A 15907-nucleotide genomic window follows, 5' to 3' on the forward strand; every position below is an offset into this window, starting at 1 on the left:
CCTTTATAGTGCACAACTTTGAGCAGGGCCCATAGTGCTCTGATCAAAAGTACTGCACTATATAGGGAATAGGGTGCCATTAGGAATGCCCTTCACCTGCCATTGCTGCAGGGTGTGTATTTATGTGGGAAAGGCAGTTTTCCTGAGTTTTTATTTGCAACTTTTGTACTTGATTGTTTCATATGCTTATATTATTCTAAAAGATTGTTGAAAACAGAACTAGCCTCACAGCGCTAACTAAATATAAAAAATGGTTTATACCTAAAAAAATTGGTTTATATGTTCTATCTCAATATGACTGAGACACACTGAGACACATGGCCAATGGGTATTATGTGTTTGGAAAAAGTCATATTTGCAACATCTAATATGGGTAACACTTCTTATGAAATATAATGCCTTCTGTCGTCTCACAGTATGACTTGCTATAAGCATTTGTAATAGCCCACAGTCCTTATCAAATCAAATCAACTTTATTTGTCACATGCGCCGAATACAAGTGTAGACCTTACCGTGAAACGCTTACTTACAAGCCCTTAACCAACAGTGCAGTTCAAGAAGAGTTAAGAAAATATTTACCAAATAAACTAAAGTAAAAAGAAATTTCAAGTAACACAATAAAATAACAATAACGAGGCTATATGCAGGGGGTAACAGTACCGAGTTGATGTGTGGGGGTACAGGTTAGTCGAGGTAATTTGTACATGTAGGTAGGGGTGAAGTGACTATGCATAGATAATAGACAGCGAGAAGCAGCAGTGTGCAAAAACAAATGGGGGGGGGGGGGGGGGGGGGCAGATGTCTCATAGCATAGAAAGTGTTACATCCAATATGACCCTCACGTTACCACTGGTGAGACTGTGAGTAGTAGAGCCAGGAAGTTATATGGGAGACAGTTGGAGTCTGGAGAGAGGTGATAGAAACAGAACACCTTAGCTGACCATCCGTATGTGTCTTGTTTGTGCATATAAAAGACTGCTGCTTTAAAGCTCCTCAGATGTCACAAGTCACTTTCAACATGAAAGAATGTGCATGAGAAATACAGGAGCCTTCGTGTAAAAGTTTGGTTTCGGGTCACCTGCTTTGAAATTGTTACTGGAATTTATTCAAGCAACCTGCCAATGTCTCTTTCTCTTTTCTCTCTCTCACCTCTGCTCAAGGTGACCCCCCCCCAAGGTGACACACACACTCAATGTTTTTCTTCCTCTTTCCCTTAAGCCCCCTTCAGTCACCCTTTTCCTTTAGTTTTCAATGAATACTCAGCAGTCAGTGTTATTTTACAGCTACCAGTACGTATGTGAATGACACGCCATTCTGATTTCTCAACAACTCTATACTGGTCTCCATGGAAACACCACCATGAAGTGAACATGAAAACTGATATTACAAGTTAGTAACTTTCATACATTGGTGTTTTTAAATAATTTATGAAGATTTTTAAGGCTGATTCCCTACCTGTCAATGTTTTTAATTAGCTGTTTTATGATTTTGTTATACTCTTGTGAATTCAGTTTTTTTACTAGATTACCTCTAGTTTTTCATGTTGTCTGTCTGTATTTGTGTAATGACTTGGTGCTGCCTATCTTGACCAGGACGCTCTTGAAAAAGAGATTTCAAATCTCAATGAGCTCTTCCTGGTTAAATAAAAAATATATATCATCTTTGTTGGAGCTCTATTGCTCTCTTCTATGTTTCGGGACCAGAGTCAGTCAGACACACAGTGGGACAAGGAGAATGGGAGCCTTACTGTATACACTAAGTATACAAAACATTGTTCTTTCCATGACATTGTCTGACCAGGTGATTGACGTGTTAAATTTCCCTAACCCACCTCCGCTCAAGGTGAAGGTAATTATTGGTCTGATGCATATGCAACCACACACACAAAGTTAATTTGTATCTTCCTCTTTCCCTTAAAGAGCATCTACCCCTAAAAAACAACTTCTCATTCAGAAAACAGCCTATGTGGCATCAATATAGTCAGAAACATTTATTCTACTGTCAAAATTGACTACTCATCCAAAACAGAGTTTTGAAGGTTTGTTTAAATGAAGGTTGGGTTTGTTTCAATCCTGCCCACATGCCCACAGCTGGCAGAACACAAGTAATCATCAATTTAGAGTGCAGCAGCACGTGATCCAATCATAATGCCATGGTACATTTCTTAATGAACCAAATCTAAAATGAGGCCAAATCAGGAAGTGCAGTTGCACTTTAAGCCCCCTTCAGTATTATTTTACAGCTACGTATGTGAATGACACCCTATTCTGATTTCTCAACTACATACTGGTTTCCATGGAAACAACACAATGAAGTGAATGTGAAAATTGATATTACAAGTTAGTAACTTCCATACAAATCCATCTTGGTTGGAACTCTAGTGCTCTAATCTGTTTCCGGGACCAGTGGCAGTCAGTCAGTCAGACACACAGTGGGAGAGTGAGAATGGGAGGGTTATATAATACATGGCAGCTGAGACAAACACAACCACATGCCCAAAAATAGGAATGATATTTGTGTGTGTGTGTGTGTGTTTATATGTGTGTGTTAGAATGTCTATGGGTCTATGTGTCTGTGTCGTGCACATTTCCCACTATCTAAAACACATGCCTTGTGCTGGTCATAGCTAATGGCGTCAGTGACCTCTCCAGAAGTGACTCAATGTCACTGATGAGACACATGAGTTACTGGGCTGTGTGTATAAGGTTCACTTTTAATGTGCGTTCCCTCTCTTAATGCCTCAGAACAGCACATGCTGAGAACGATAACACTCCCTCCCTCCCTGTCTTTTGCTCTCTCCCTCCCTGTCTCTCTCTATCTTCCTCCCTGTCTCTCTTTCTTTTTCTCTCAATCAGTCCTTCTCTGGCAAACTGCTCTTTCTGTCTCTGTTAGTTTCTCTTCCCAAATATCTCCCTCCATCTTTTTCCCTGTTTCCCCCACTCCCCTCCCCCTCTCTTCTCTCTCTCCAACTCTCTAATCTGTCTAGAATAGAAGCCCACTCAGACAGGTCTCTTGACTGGTGACATGGTCAGTCTCTGTGGGGAGGTGGTGAGTTGCTGAGCCGGATTTAGACGATTAGCAGTGGACTTAGCATTTACACTGATAGGATGGAATATGATGTGTCACTGTGCAGTAAATTATATAATTGGAATCACTTCTACATGACCTTAAAGGACAGAGCAAGAGACCATACAGAGCTTAACTTTTATTGCCCTTGATTCATGCATTATTTTGGGCTTCTCCTCATGGATTAAGGAGCAGTGAAGCTGAGAAAAGTAAGTCAATTAGTTAATTAATTGCAGACTGTTATTTACAACCATTTCAGTGGACAATGTTGATTTTTCAGGCATCATCAACATTGACGAGTGGCTCAAAGAGACTCAATCAGGAAAATGTTCCATTGATGTCCTGAATTCCCTACAGATATTAATAGCTACTGTGCCCTCCCAAACAATGTCACCTAATCCCTGGTGCAATCATCAGTCCTCCACCAACAGCTTTGTTTTCAGGCACATTCTTTCCACCTTGGCTCTTCTCTGAAGTAAAAAAAACAACCCATTGAAATGGGTAGATGAACAGTGTAGCCTACATACTAAGAAAAAAGGACAGGAATACAACAGGTTAGTTGCACTTTATTAATTAATTAGAAACAGCATATTTAGAAACTGATACACAGTAGTTACTTCATTTAGATATGAACCCCAAGTACTAATTGGTTCAAATTAGTTACCACTAGTTTTGTAATAGTAATTACTTGAAATAAGTATAATAAAACCAATTGTAACCAATATGTGGGCGAATAGCAGGCAACAGAAGTTTTATGGCCAAGAATACATGTTATGTAACCACTGATCCACAATATGATAAAATGCCATGACAAAAAAGGGAAGCTGATGCTTACAGAGAAAAAAACAGATAGAGGGAGAGTAGAGGAAAGAAGTAGATAACTATTTGGGGTATTGAGTGTCTGGAATGCCAACTGTTGACTCATCCCCTTCTCTTGCCTTCCTCTCCCTGTCTCTCTCTCTCTCTCTTTGTCAGAGCCCCTCTCTCTCTCTTAACCTCAAGCCCTCATCGCCCATAACTTTTCAGACCCCAGACCCGCTCTCTCTCTCTCCCTCACATGATAAATATAGCTCACTGTTATCCTTCAGAAACGCACACGTGACCCCCACCACACACAGAAAAAAAAAACATAGCTTGGATCCAAATATATAAGAGCCTGTATGTGAGACTGACTGGCTATGCTCGTGGACACACTTAACCGACACACTTATCCAAAAGACAGACACACATTTTTAAACAGTGGGAAAGTAAAGATAGCATTTTACGAACTACCCATAGATCTGCCCATTATCCACTTTCCCTCTGATGTAAACTGAGTGGACTGGGCCAAGACTGAACAACGAAGATATCTTCCCTTTCTCTCGCTCTCGCTTTAAAAAGCGGATCCTTTTCCCACCTCTCAGGCAGACAGCCATCAATGAGTGTGACCAACTCCTCTGCCTACCGATCGGAGCGCAGCTTCCAGCAGACCTCTTCCTCCTCCTCATCCTCCAACAACCCATACATGGAGAAGAGCAGGGGGCTCTTTGCAGAGGACTTTGGCTCTTTCATGCGTCCTGGAACGGATGCCTTGGGATTTCCCAGTGAGTTGATTTTACATGAATTCCCAATTGTGGACCAGCATAACATATATATATAGCTATACATGATATATTAGGTTGTAATATTCTACTTATTCCATACATATAGTATCAAATGCCATTACTGAATGAATTTGTCTGTGGATAATTCATGCTTTATTAGATGTGTCTCTTTGCCAGAACGTGTATTCATGTGTGTAGATTGCCTGCTGAACTCTCTATAAGGCTCTGCGGCATGTGCTTCCATGTGTTTGACCCGACAGCTTCTCAACAGGACAACACAGGGCAAATGGGAGGGTTGTTTGGTGGGTAGTAGCATTAGGGCAGGGCAGGGTATTTTAGTGCTGTGACTGGTATGCCCGTGCCTCCGGAAAAAGGAGGAGGTGGCTGTCGATGGAGGGAAGACAGGACTGGATGGGAGGGGGGATGTTGGACACACTGCCAGCGCCGTGACCTCACACACAGAGAATGACTGGGATGAGGCCTAGGAGAGGACGGGCCAGACTGGTGCATATCAACCAGCATACACACACACTGTCAAACTGGCCATCATGTTGTCAAAGCAGACAAGTAAGAGGCACCCAGGCAGCTCACACAGCGGAATGCTCATTTCACATTTGGGGACACACGTTAACTAATTTACATTCTAACACAACACTTTTTTATAATTAATGCATAGACGGTAAACAGGCCAAACCTTTGGACAGTGTGTGAATTTATTTTACATATGAATGTTTTTGAGGTGCATCTAAGGTTAAGTAAGAATGATAATCTTAGTTATTATCTAAGGATAAGAGTGATTGGGCTGCACTCAACCAGTCAAGAATGACTAGCTCTCAGTAAGCACATTACCATATGTCTTGGTTGTGTTTCCAGGTCGGACAGGGACAGCAGGGAAGATCAAGACAATGGGAGACAGCTACCAGTTCACAGTGGACGTCCAAGACTTCTCTCCAGAGGACGTCATTGTCACCACCTCCAACAACCAGATCGAAGTACATGCAGAAAAGGTGGGCATATCTCTTTTTAGTGACAACTAAATTCTCTGTGATTTTGAGAATTTTTTATCTAAAATACTTGAGAAATATTTGAGATATGAAAAATATCTTGGTCATTTTCTCATGTCTATCTTCACTTCAACAGTTGGCGGCGGACGGTACAGTGATGAACACTTTCACCCACAAGTGCCAGCTGCCTGAGGATGTGGACCCCACCTCTGTGACATCATCATTGGGCACCGAGGGAACGCTAACAGTCAAGGCCCGTAGAAACCCATCCAAGCATGAGCTCACACAGACCTTCCGCACTGAGATCAAGATCTAAGAAGACAGACTGGACTCTCCCATGAGCCATGACCCCTGTTCCCTCACTGCCTGTATTTTGTAATGCTATATTCTGTTTTCCTCATTTCATGTCGTTATCATTATATGTTCATTCTGCCCTTTAAGCTGGATCGTTTTTTTAAACGTCTTCCTCTTCTGCCATACCACATCCTCAAAATACCACATCCTCCAATAGCTGCCTTGGATTGACAACAGTTAGCCTCATTTGTTCTTGTGTTTTCCCAGTTACCAAACATCACCTCCACACATCACCTCCACACACACACACACAATGGAGAACGCTGGGGGGAGGATGACTCATAATAACGGCTGGAGCTGTGTGAATGGAATGGCATCAAACCATGTGTTTGATGTATTTGATACCATTCCACCTATTCTGCTCCAGCCCTTACCACGAGCCTGCACACACACATCCATCCATCAACTAAGTATTGCTTCTTCTACTGAACTCTGCAGATACTGCTACCATTGTACATTGTAATAGTTGTGTGAATAAAGTAGTTGATTGATTTTTCATTTAGAGAATATAAACGTTTATGTCCATCAATGTATGATGTTTCATGTTTGTCAATTCATTGCTCAGTAGACCTTGGCCAGTGTCAGAAAGAAGAAAAAGTGCACACCACACAATGGCCATCGCTAAATTTCTATTTTCTTACCCCTTTCAAACATTTACACCTAAGCTGTCCATTGTTTTTAGCATGTCATTACGAGAATTATAAGAACATATACAAGTTGAGGCACAACGTAGTAGTGAAAGAAGTTCTTACTGTGAGAACCATCTTGAATACGATCAGGTTTAGTGCGCCATCACATGGCCATTTTTAACACCATTCCACTGCGCGTGCGCATTATGTAAACTATACACCCGGCCACTATCAATCGATCAGAGAGTGGAAGATGGCGGTGAATCGAGTCTGTGGGGCTAGATCGATCACCGAAAAACTCGATTGAACGAATTCAACGGATTGTGGGAAAATATTACGAAACAACATAACAAGCGTTTGGAGCGGAGAACTCTGCGATTCTCGAGAGGTAATTTTAATGCACTCCTTTTGAAAGATGGCGTATGCTTAAAGTACAGATCGAGGCTCTAAGGACTAGCAGAAAGAAAGGCCTCTCTATAGCCAAACGCCATCTTGTTTGTCCAAAACATGCATGTCTAGACACGCTAAATTAATCCCGGATAGCGAGGGTAGAAGGATATAGGATTCGTAATCAATCTTCTGCATCGTCAAAAAATTAATTCATGATATTACTTAAATGACAAATTATTTGCGCACCATTTGTATAAACAGTCTGTCGCATCGATGGTTAAGCGAGGACTTTTAAACTGTCAATTGTCGATATAGGCCAACTCTGGCTTTTTTTGATAAGTTTAATATTGCATTACTATAATTTTTATAAAACAACAACACCATAGAGTACCACAGTATGAGCCATAATACCCATAAAACCTAGCAGTCAAACAGGGAAATGGTTCCAATCGTTTTCCCACCATTCATTTTTCCCCATAGTGGATTTTAGAAACATTTCAAATAAGAGCTGTGATTTGTGTAGGCTTACCCAAGCGTGACGTTTTGATAACTGTGGAAATCTCTCTAAGGTGCCTTTTATAAATATATTCGCCACCCAAAAAATAAATGCCAATTAGCTGCTAATGGGGCTATCATAAACTACAAATGCCATGATGATCTGGATGAGACTACCAAATCAAGGCAAGAATATCTGGATTAACCATCTAATGTTACCTACATTTTGTAATTAATAAATTGGCAAAACATTTTTTTATTGACAATTCTGAATGGTCTTGTGCAAGTTTTAAATGGACACAATACCTGTTAGCAAAGGTGTCAGCTAGAGATGATGTGTAGTTTTGCATGATGTCTACTTTGATGCTAATTAGCATTTTTGAATCTAAGAGTAAATAGAGATGAATATATTGATAAGAGTCACCTTGTCTGAGAGAGATTTACATGGTTATCAAAACATCACGCCAGGGTAAGCCTACACCCCTATTTGAAGTGTTTCTGAAGTCCCTTATGGGAAAAAATGAGTGGTGGAAATACAATTGGAACTGTTTCCCTGTTTGACCGCTGGGTTTTATGGTTATTATGAAACCTCCACTGTGGGGCTCTATATCTTCTGAGCCCCCAATTATTTAGTTGTCAGGAAATGTCAAATGAGTACAGATCAATCACCACCTTCCGGAGACACCTGAAACCCCACTTCTTTAAGGAATACCTAGGATAGGATAAAGTAATCCTTCTAACCCCCCCCCCCCCCCTAAAAGATTTAGATGCACTATTGTAAAGTGGTTGTGCCACTGGATATCATAAGGTGAATGCACCAATTTGTAAGTCGCTCTGGATAAGAGCGTCTGCTAAATGACTTAAATGTAAATGTAAATTACATATGATAAATGCACTGAGGAATAAACCAACCGTGAGTGATTATATCATAATTATTAGTCACATTTTAAGTGAGAATCAAATTGTATTTGTCACATGCGCCAAATACAACAACTGTAGACTTTACCGTGAAATACTAACTTTCAAACCCTTTCCCAACTATACAGTTAAAGTAAGAAAACAAAATAGTAACACAATAAAATAGCAATAACAAATCCCCTCTCCAGACATGTTTTTGTTTGAAGTTCCAAACATGTAGGTTAGTTTGACAGTGGTAATGTGTTGCCTCACCTGCTTGACTAAGTCCAATACAACTGTGTCAATAGCTTCCCAAGGCGCCCACTCTCCAGGATGGACTTTCCCTGGCACAGTGGCAAGGTTTTGGAACAGCTCAATCATCAGCGTCAGCTGGGCCTACTTTGTGACTGTACCTTCGTGGTGGACGGGGAGGACTTCAAGGCTCACAAGGCTGTGCTGGCTGCCTGCAGCGCCTACTTCCGCACCCTCTTCCTGGACCAGAAGGATGTGGTGCACCTGGATATTAGCAACGCAGCAGGTACATAGGCCTTTCCCAGGTTGATGAGTTAGGATGTCTGCAATAAGTGGATGTCTGCTGTTGCCCCTAAAAGTCTTGTTTGAAAATGATAACACTATTACAAATGATCGTATTCCCCACCTAAGACAAAAATATATGAAGGGAAAACCCTGAATTATTTGCTTTACCTTAACAAGACCATGTTCAACATCATGCTTAGGTTATCTGCCTCAGTCACAGCAGAGCTCATGGATCCATCCCTGTGTATTCTGCAGGTCTGGGCCAAGTCCTTGAGTTCATGTACACGGCCAAGCTGAGTCTGAGTCCTCAGAATGTGGAGGATGTGGTGGCGGTGGCCACGTTCCTGCAGATGCAGGAGATAGTCAATGCCTGTTCTGCCTACCAGTCTCTGGCAGTCTCCACATCATCCCAGATAACACAAGACTTAATTGACCGTGAGTACAGTACAGATCAGTTCACAAACAGTGGTTATTAGTTCACAGTCATTAGCATGTTCGCTTTAACAAGACCACTAATGTTATCAGTAAATTTTTGGGGGACAGCTGAAGCAAGCACACTGATTTTCTTCAGGAAATTTACCTTTTCTGGTTAATATTGTTCTCGCCCATAATTTCTTCCAAACCATAAAGACAAGATTGAGGAAGGAGAGCAAAACACGGAGAAGGAGCCATCAGAGACAAGTTCACATGACGAGGAGATCCCAAACCCCTCAGCAGAGGATGAAGGGCCAAAGGGCGTTCAGGAGGACCTGAAGGAGACCACCCCTGACGATGGGCTGATTTCCAGAAAGACCCCAGACAAACAGACCCCGGGGAGAGGAAGACCCCCCAAAACCTCCACCCACGCCACACAGAGAAAAGCTGCAGCTGAAAGTGAGGAGGTGGAGAGCGTCGCCAAAGATGTGCCTGAGTTTCAGGATGACCCCTCGGATGTGGACTACACGCCCAGTATGTGAATAATTTGTCTTCATACTTTTCATTGATGATCTGTATGTTTGATGTGCTGATGTGCTGATGAAGATTTATTTTGTACTTACAGAGTTGCCATTCAAGTCTGCAGCCGGTAGGTCTTACATGAGCACCAGGAGAAGAAGGACAAGGAGAGCTCCTCGGCGCAACCTCTCACAGGGTAAACAAACAGATTGACTGACCTTCCTAGGAGTAATTACAGATCTGCCATGACTGGATAGGTTAAAGCTACCTTGCTTTCTCCTATCCAATCATGTCGGATCAGTGACTACTTCAAGGGAGGATGGAAGGCTATATATTCTAAATATTTGACTGCAGTGGGCCGCAGTGTCTGATGGTTATGCAATTCCTATTCATAGATAAGGACTCCAATGAGGAGAGTAGCGCACCAAAGACAGTAAATGAAGAGAAAAAAGAGGTGGAGGAGGGCGAGATGGAGGAGGAGGAAGAGGAGGAAGAGGAGGAAGAGGAGGGAGGTGGTGAAGAAGAAGTAGAAGAGCAGGAGGATGAAGGTGATGAGGGAGAAGATGGCCAGGGGACGGAGAGCGGAGAGGAGAGGAAGCAGCTACGGTTGGGTGCTGTCACTGACCGCACCGAGTCACGGTCCTACGGCTCTGTGACTCACAAGTGTGAGGTGAGAACCGTGTGCTTGTTTATGTGTGTGGTTACTTTACACACTCTGATTAAACATGGAAATTATCAGCTTGAATGTTTTTTTCCTATCAAATAGAGGATATTGCATTTACACTCATGTAATTGGGGGTTGTGCATTTCTAACTTACGTACTATTTATTTTCTAGGACTGTGGAAAGAAGTTCACCCACACGGGGAACTTCAAGAGACACATTCGCATTCACACAGGAGAGAAACCTTTCAGCTGCCGTGACTGCCACAAGGCCTTCTCAGACCCGGCTGCCTGCAAGGCTCACGAGAAAACACACAGGTTCGTATCAAGCTCATCACCTGTCATTCTCATGGGCATAATGACAAACCAATCCCTTTGTCCTATTTCTGGGACCTTGTTGATGTTCTCTTTGCAGATCTGATTGGTTTACTTTCTCATTTTAGATTTGCTTGAAGAGATCTACCCTCTCTTAATGTTCAAAAACAAGACTTTGTATGACCGAGGCGATTTGTGCAACACATCCCCTTGTAACTTGTTGATAATAACGATGATCAAATTGATAGTGAATTAAAATCAAGACAGTCATAAAAATCACAGTTTCATTACATCAACATCCTCTCGAACCTCTCAGCACCTGAGTAAGTATAAGTAAATATAAGTAGCTATATCTTATTTAAATATATCTTATGTCTCTCTCTCTCTCCGTAGCCCCCTGAAACCTTACTGCTGCTCCTCATGTGGGAAGAGCTACCGGCAGATCAGCCTGCTCAACTTGCACCGGAAGCGTCACACGGGCGAGGCCCGATACAGTTGCAGGGACTGCGGCAAGCTCTTCACCACGTCTGGCAACCTGAAGCGCCACATGCTGGTGCACAGCGGCGAGAAGCCATACCACTGCGACTACTGCGACCGGGCCTTCTCTGACCCCACCGCCAAGATGCGCCACCTGGAGACCCATGATGCCGACAAGGGCCACAGGTGTCCGCACTGTGACAAGCGGTTCAACCAGGTTAGGACCACTACTAAAACACGACTACACTGATAGATGTTGTAGTGTTTTTGTACAACTCTGTAAATAGTTTCTCTCTATCCTTGCATTGAAATGTTGAACTGTACTCTAACCTGGCTAGTCCTCTGTTTGGACAGACTGGGAATCTAAAGGCTCACCTGAAGATCCACATCACAGACGGCCCTCTGAAGTGTAAAGAGTGTGGCAAACAGTTCACCACCTCAGGTAACACCAGACTAGACGAGAGGTGGACTTCTGGGCTTGTAGTCATTAAGCGTCTCAGAGAGTAGGAGTTCTGATCTAGGATCAGGCCCTCACTGTCTATGTAATCTTATTAATTATGATCTAAAAGGCAACACTGATTCTAATGAATAAGATTACTTGGACATGGGGGGATCTGATCCTAGATCAGCACTCTTACTTTTACACACTATGAACACAGGCCCTGGTCTCTCTCTGTGTTGATTTATATATATATATTTTTATATATATATATATATATATATATATATATATATATATATATATATATATATATATATTTTATTATTATTATATATATATATATATATATATATATATATATATTTTATTATTATTATATATATATATATATATATATATAAATCAACATTTTATATATATTATATATTTTATTATATATATATTATTTATATATATATTATATTATATATTATATATATATAATATATATATAACTAGTCTCTGGTCTTCATATTGGTATATAACTGTAGTTTTGTTTCCCAGGGAACTTGAAGAGACACCTGCGTGTTCACAGTGGGGAGAAGCCCTATATCTGTATGCACTGCCAGAGAGCTTTCTCCGACCCCGGGGCGCTACAGAGACACGAGCGCATACACACAGGTAACAGTCCTAGAAATTGATTTACATGACTGTTCACATGTACCTCTTACTTTGTACTGTGTAGCCTTAACATGTGTGTAACATAAACGGGTGCAAAAATAACAGCAAATGCCTGTGCAGTGCATCATAGGTTAGAGACTGTAATGTAACTGTAGTGTGTGTGTGTGTGTGTGTCTCCTGTAGGGGAGAAGCCGTGTCTGTGTCTGATCTGTGGGAAGGGGTTCACCCAGGCCAGTTCACTTATCGCTCATGTCCGCCAGCACACCGGAGAGAAGCCCTATGTCTGTGACCGCTGTGGTAAAAGGTAAACACACACACACACACACACACACACAGTATGATCCTATTGATATAACATAGAGCCGTTTATGTCCTCTCTCCGACTTCAGGTTTGTCCAGTCCAGTCAGCTGGCCAATCACATCCGTCACCATGATAACATCCGGCCACACAAGTGTCACATCTGCAACAAGGCCTTTGTCAACGTTGGGGATCTCTCCAAGCATATCATCATTCACACAGGTAGGAAGTACCATTGTGAGTGAGCAGAAAGTGAGGTTCCCTGGGAGTAGTGGATATTAATGCATATTCACCCCAGAAAGCTGTTTTTTTTTCTGGTTTTCAGGGATACAGTATTTTCAACTTCCGTTTTCCCTGAAAAATGGAAGTTGGGACTCTGCTCAGGCGTCTTTCTATGTCTGCTACTGTACATTAGGTTAATGGATAGTCAAAAAATATTATATAATTAAATATAATAAAAAAAATTGGAATATAGGTATATTTTGTGTATATTTCCAGTGAAGAAAACAAAGCTGTTGGGTATGTGGGTACATTATATCGCCTCTGTCTTTAGTGTCCCTCCAACCTCCTTACCCTGAGGTATAACATTAGTCTACATTCACCCTTCAAGTCATTTTTTCATTCCACCATCCCCTAGGAGAGAAGCCCTTCCTGTGTGACAAGTGCGGCCGCGGGTTCAACCGCGTTGACAACCTGCGCTCCCACGTCAAGACCGTCCACCAGGGTAAGGCCGGGATGAAGCGGCTGGTGGTTGCCGGGGGCGACAGCGACGACGGGGGTGACGGGTTTCACGGTGGGTCGGCCTCGGAGATGGACGACAATGAGATCAACATCGTCACCGTCACCACCGAGGACATCGTCACCCTGGCGACAGAGGCCCTGGCTGGCAGCGCTGTGGCCCAGCTGACAGGTCAGACTGATAGCATGCTGGGTAATGAAGTTCAGATAGGGGGAGGAGAATGGTGGTATGCAATGGATGTGACTGTAATAGGAATGAGATGAAAGGAATGTGGCTGTGTGAGAGTAAGAAAGAAATGGACTCGGAATAATTAAGAAAATTCTCCTGTTGTGCGTTTCTATGGATTCTGTCTGTTTCCAGTGGTGCCTGTGGCTTCATCGGTCTCAGCAGACGAGACAGAGGCTTTAAAAGCAGAGATCACCAAAGCTGTGGAGAAGGTGCAGGAAGCAGGTGAGACTGGCCAACACAGCATTGATCAGCTATTACTATTCATCACTTGGATAACACGGAATGTAATATCAGTATTTTTTTTGTTTATTAATTCGACCATTTAAAAAAAAACAAGCACACATAAAACTTAAAAAGCCATACATGCACATGAATAAAATCATCGAGGATAACACACAAAGTCTGGGACTATAGATGATACTTCCTTTTAAACACATACTGTACATCCTCACCATCAGTCTTCTCTGTCCTTCCCAGACCCCAACACTCAGATCCTGTATGCGTGCGACTCGTGCGGTGACAAGTTCCTGGATGCCAGTTCGCTGGCCCAACATGTGCGAATCCACACTGCCCAGGCCCTGGTCATGTTCCAGGCTGACTCGGACTTCTACCAGCAGTACACCGCTGCAACAGGAGCCACTGCCGTGGGGGAAGTTGTTACCACAACCTGGCAACCCACCTCTGAGCAGGTCATCCAGGGAGGGGAGCTCGTCTTCCACACCCGTGAGGCCGAGGAGGAGGAGGAGGGGGGAGGAGAGGGAGAGGTGGTGGCCCAAGCTGACACCCAGCCAGAGGGGAAAGATGAGGCTGTGACAGGGGGAGATGAGATGGAGTGTGAGAGTCAGGCTTAGGGAAGAAAAGTACATTGAAGAACTGATTATATCTGGTGTGCAATGACACCCCAAGTAACAGTGCGTTGAGTGAGTAATTAGTCATCATTTTTGACAATTTCCTGCCCTGTGTGGGAAAACGACAGTGAGATTTCTAATCACGAGTTTACATAATCATTAATAAACTGTCATTTGTAGAGATTTAGCAAAGCATTGTCAGCCTCATCTGACATAAGTTCCCCTAATTCTAGAATCTCTTTAGACGGTAGCAGTAGTATGTAACATGCTATAGTCAATTTTGCACTGTATGTTTAAAATGTATATTATGAAATATAGAAATGGGCTATTCATTTAGAAAATCTAAATGCAGTATATCCCAAGGTAGGTTGATACATCACACCACTTTTGTTTTTCTTCTCCCTGACAGTAAAAAACAGATAGGTAGTAAAATATTGCCTACAGATTCCTGCCTTGTTTTACTGAGATAGTGTAAATGTTCCTCTCTTAGTTTAGGTATTTTAGTGTACTTCATTGAAGTATTTTCATTAAAAGCACAAGTGTACATAAACTATTGATTGACTACTTTGTGTAGTGCTACTAGCATTTTGAGTGAGAAGGACTTGCTAAGTCTGTGCTAGAAATGTTGTATCTCTTTCACATTGCACGTCCATGGTCGACAGGCAAACAATGTAAATGCTGTGCACGTTGACGTTTGTTCTATTTCCTACTAACATATTATAATTACTCTTTGTGGAGAGAACTAGAAAACTGAAATCACTTCCTATTGGTGGGATCCATATGAGAAATGACAAGTTGTGGATTCATTCCACAAGTTGACAAGATTATTTTCCAATTGATCCCTGTGTAAAGCATGAAACAGCCCTGCACTGTCATTTTCTCAATGATTTGTAGCACTGACTTGGCAGGTATTAAGAAGTCATTAACTGACTATGTATGCTAGCCTATATTAGCATAAAATATGTTTCCTTGAGAAAGCTTAGTATAATGGCAGCAGGAACTCCTAACATTGCATACCAATGTGTGTAGATTTTGATTATATTCAGTCCTGGTTGATACTAGTTCATGCAAATCTTTTTTGTTGTTGAACAATACAGATTATGACATAGACCTAATGTTTTAAATTAAATCAATGACTGATTAAATATGGGGGGAGGGGGAGAATGTATAAAAACTACCAACTGATCAATAAACACGGTTACATCAAAACAGAACTGAGCTGCTCGTTTTTTTTCTTCACTGTTAAATGTATGTGGTTGAACCTAACACCACACGTGTTCCTTGGGGGAATAAAAAAAGTTCAGTAACACTTAAAACTGACCAGCATAATGCATTATATGTTGCATATTGG

The 15907-nt window shown here is 42.0% G+C and overlaps 2 protein-coding genes across 3 annotated transcripts; both read left to right on the forward strand.

Annotated features, from left to right (window-relative positions):
- The first annotated feature begins 4264 nt into the window (after positions 1–4264).
- hspb7 (heat shock protein family B (small) member 7) lies at positions 4265–6221 on the forward strand. The gene is made up of 3 exons (NM_001141294.1): positions 4265–4649; positions 5523–5656; positions 5790–6221. The coding sequence occupies exons 1-3, from the start codon at positions 4484–4486 to the stop codon at positions 5967–5969; spliced, it is 480 nt and encodes a 159-aa protein (NP_001134766.1). The 5' UTR covers positions 4265–4483; the 3' UTR covers positions 5970–6221.
- A 636-nt stretch (positions 6222–6857) lies between these two features.
- Positions 6858–15770, forward strand: zbtb17 (zinc finger and BTB domain containing 17). Of its 2 annotated transcripts, none has more exons than XM_014135365.3 (15): positions 6858–7024; positions 8727–8956; positions 9211–9390; positions 9586–9903; positions 9995–10084; positions 10284–10558; positions 10725–10867; positions 11258–11558; positions 11696–11783; positions 12327–12443; positions 12627–12747; positions 12833–12963; positions 13379–13651; positions 13841–13930; positions 14186–15770. In XM_014135365.3, the coding sequence occupies exons 2-15, from the start codon at positions 8752–8754 to the stop codon at positions 14557–14559; spliced, it is 2706 nt and encodes a 901-aa protein (XP_013990840.1). In that variant the 5' UTR covers positions 6858–7024; positions 8727–8751; the 3' UTR covers positions 14560–15770. The 2 variants fall into 2 exon arrangements, with proteins under 2 accessions (XP_013990840.1, XP_013990839.1); XM_014135364.3 differs by lacking the exon at positions 6858–7024 and adding an exon at positions 7461–8329.
- The last annotated feature ends 137 nt before the right edge of the window (positions 15771–15907 follow it).

This window comes from Salmo salar, chromosome 13 (assembly GCF_965601325.2).
Source record: "Salmo salar chromosome 13, fSalSal1, whole genome shotgun sequence".
Classification (NCBI taxonomy): Eukaryota; Metazoa; Chordata; class Actinopteri; order Salmoniformes; family Salmonidae; genus Salmo; species Salmo salar.

Bases quoted from the DNA above. Each gene is read 5' to 3' on its own strand.
- hspb7 (NM_001141294.1), top strand. From the start codon at position 4,484: ATGAGTGTGACCAACTCCTCTGCCTACCGATCGGAGCGCAGCTTCCAG. The intron at 4,650-5,522 runs GTGAGTTGATTT...TTGTGTTTCCAG, and splicing joins GGATGCCTTGGGATTTCCCA to GTCGGACAGGGACAGCAGGG. The intron at 5,657-5,789 runs GTGGGCATATCT...TCACTTCAACAG, and splicing joins TCGAAGTACATGCAGAAAAG to TTGGCGGCGGACGGTACAGT.
- zbtb17 (XM_014135364.3), top strand. From the start codon at position 8,289: ATGCACTATTGTAAAGTGGTTGTGCCACTGGATATCATAAG. The intron at 8,957-9,210 runs GTACATAGGCCT...TGTATTCTGCAG, and splicing joins GGATATTAGCAACGCAGCAG to GTCTGGGCCAAGTCCTTGAG. The intron at 12,748-12,832 runs GTAAACACACAC...CTCCGACTTCAG, and splicing joins TGTGACCGCTGTGGTAAAAG to GTTTGTCCAGTCCAGTCAGC.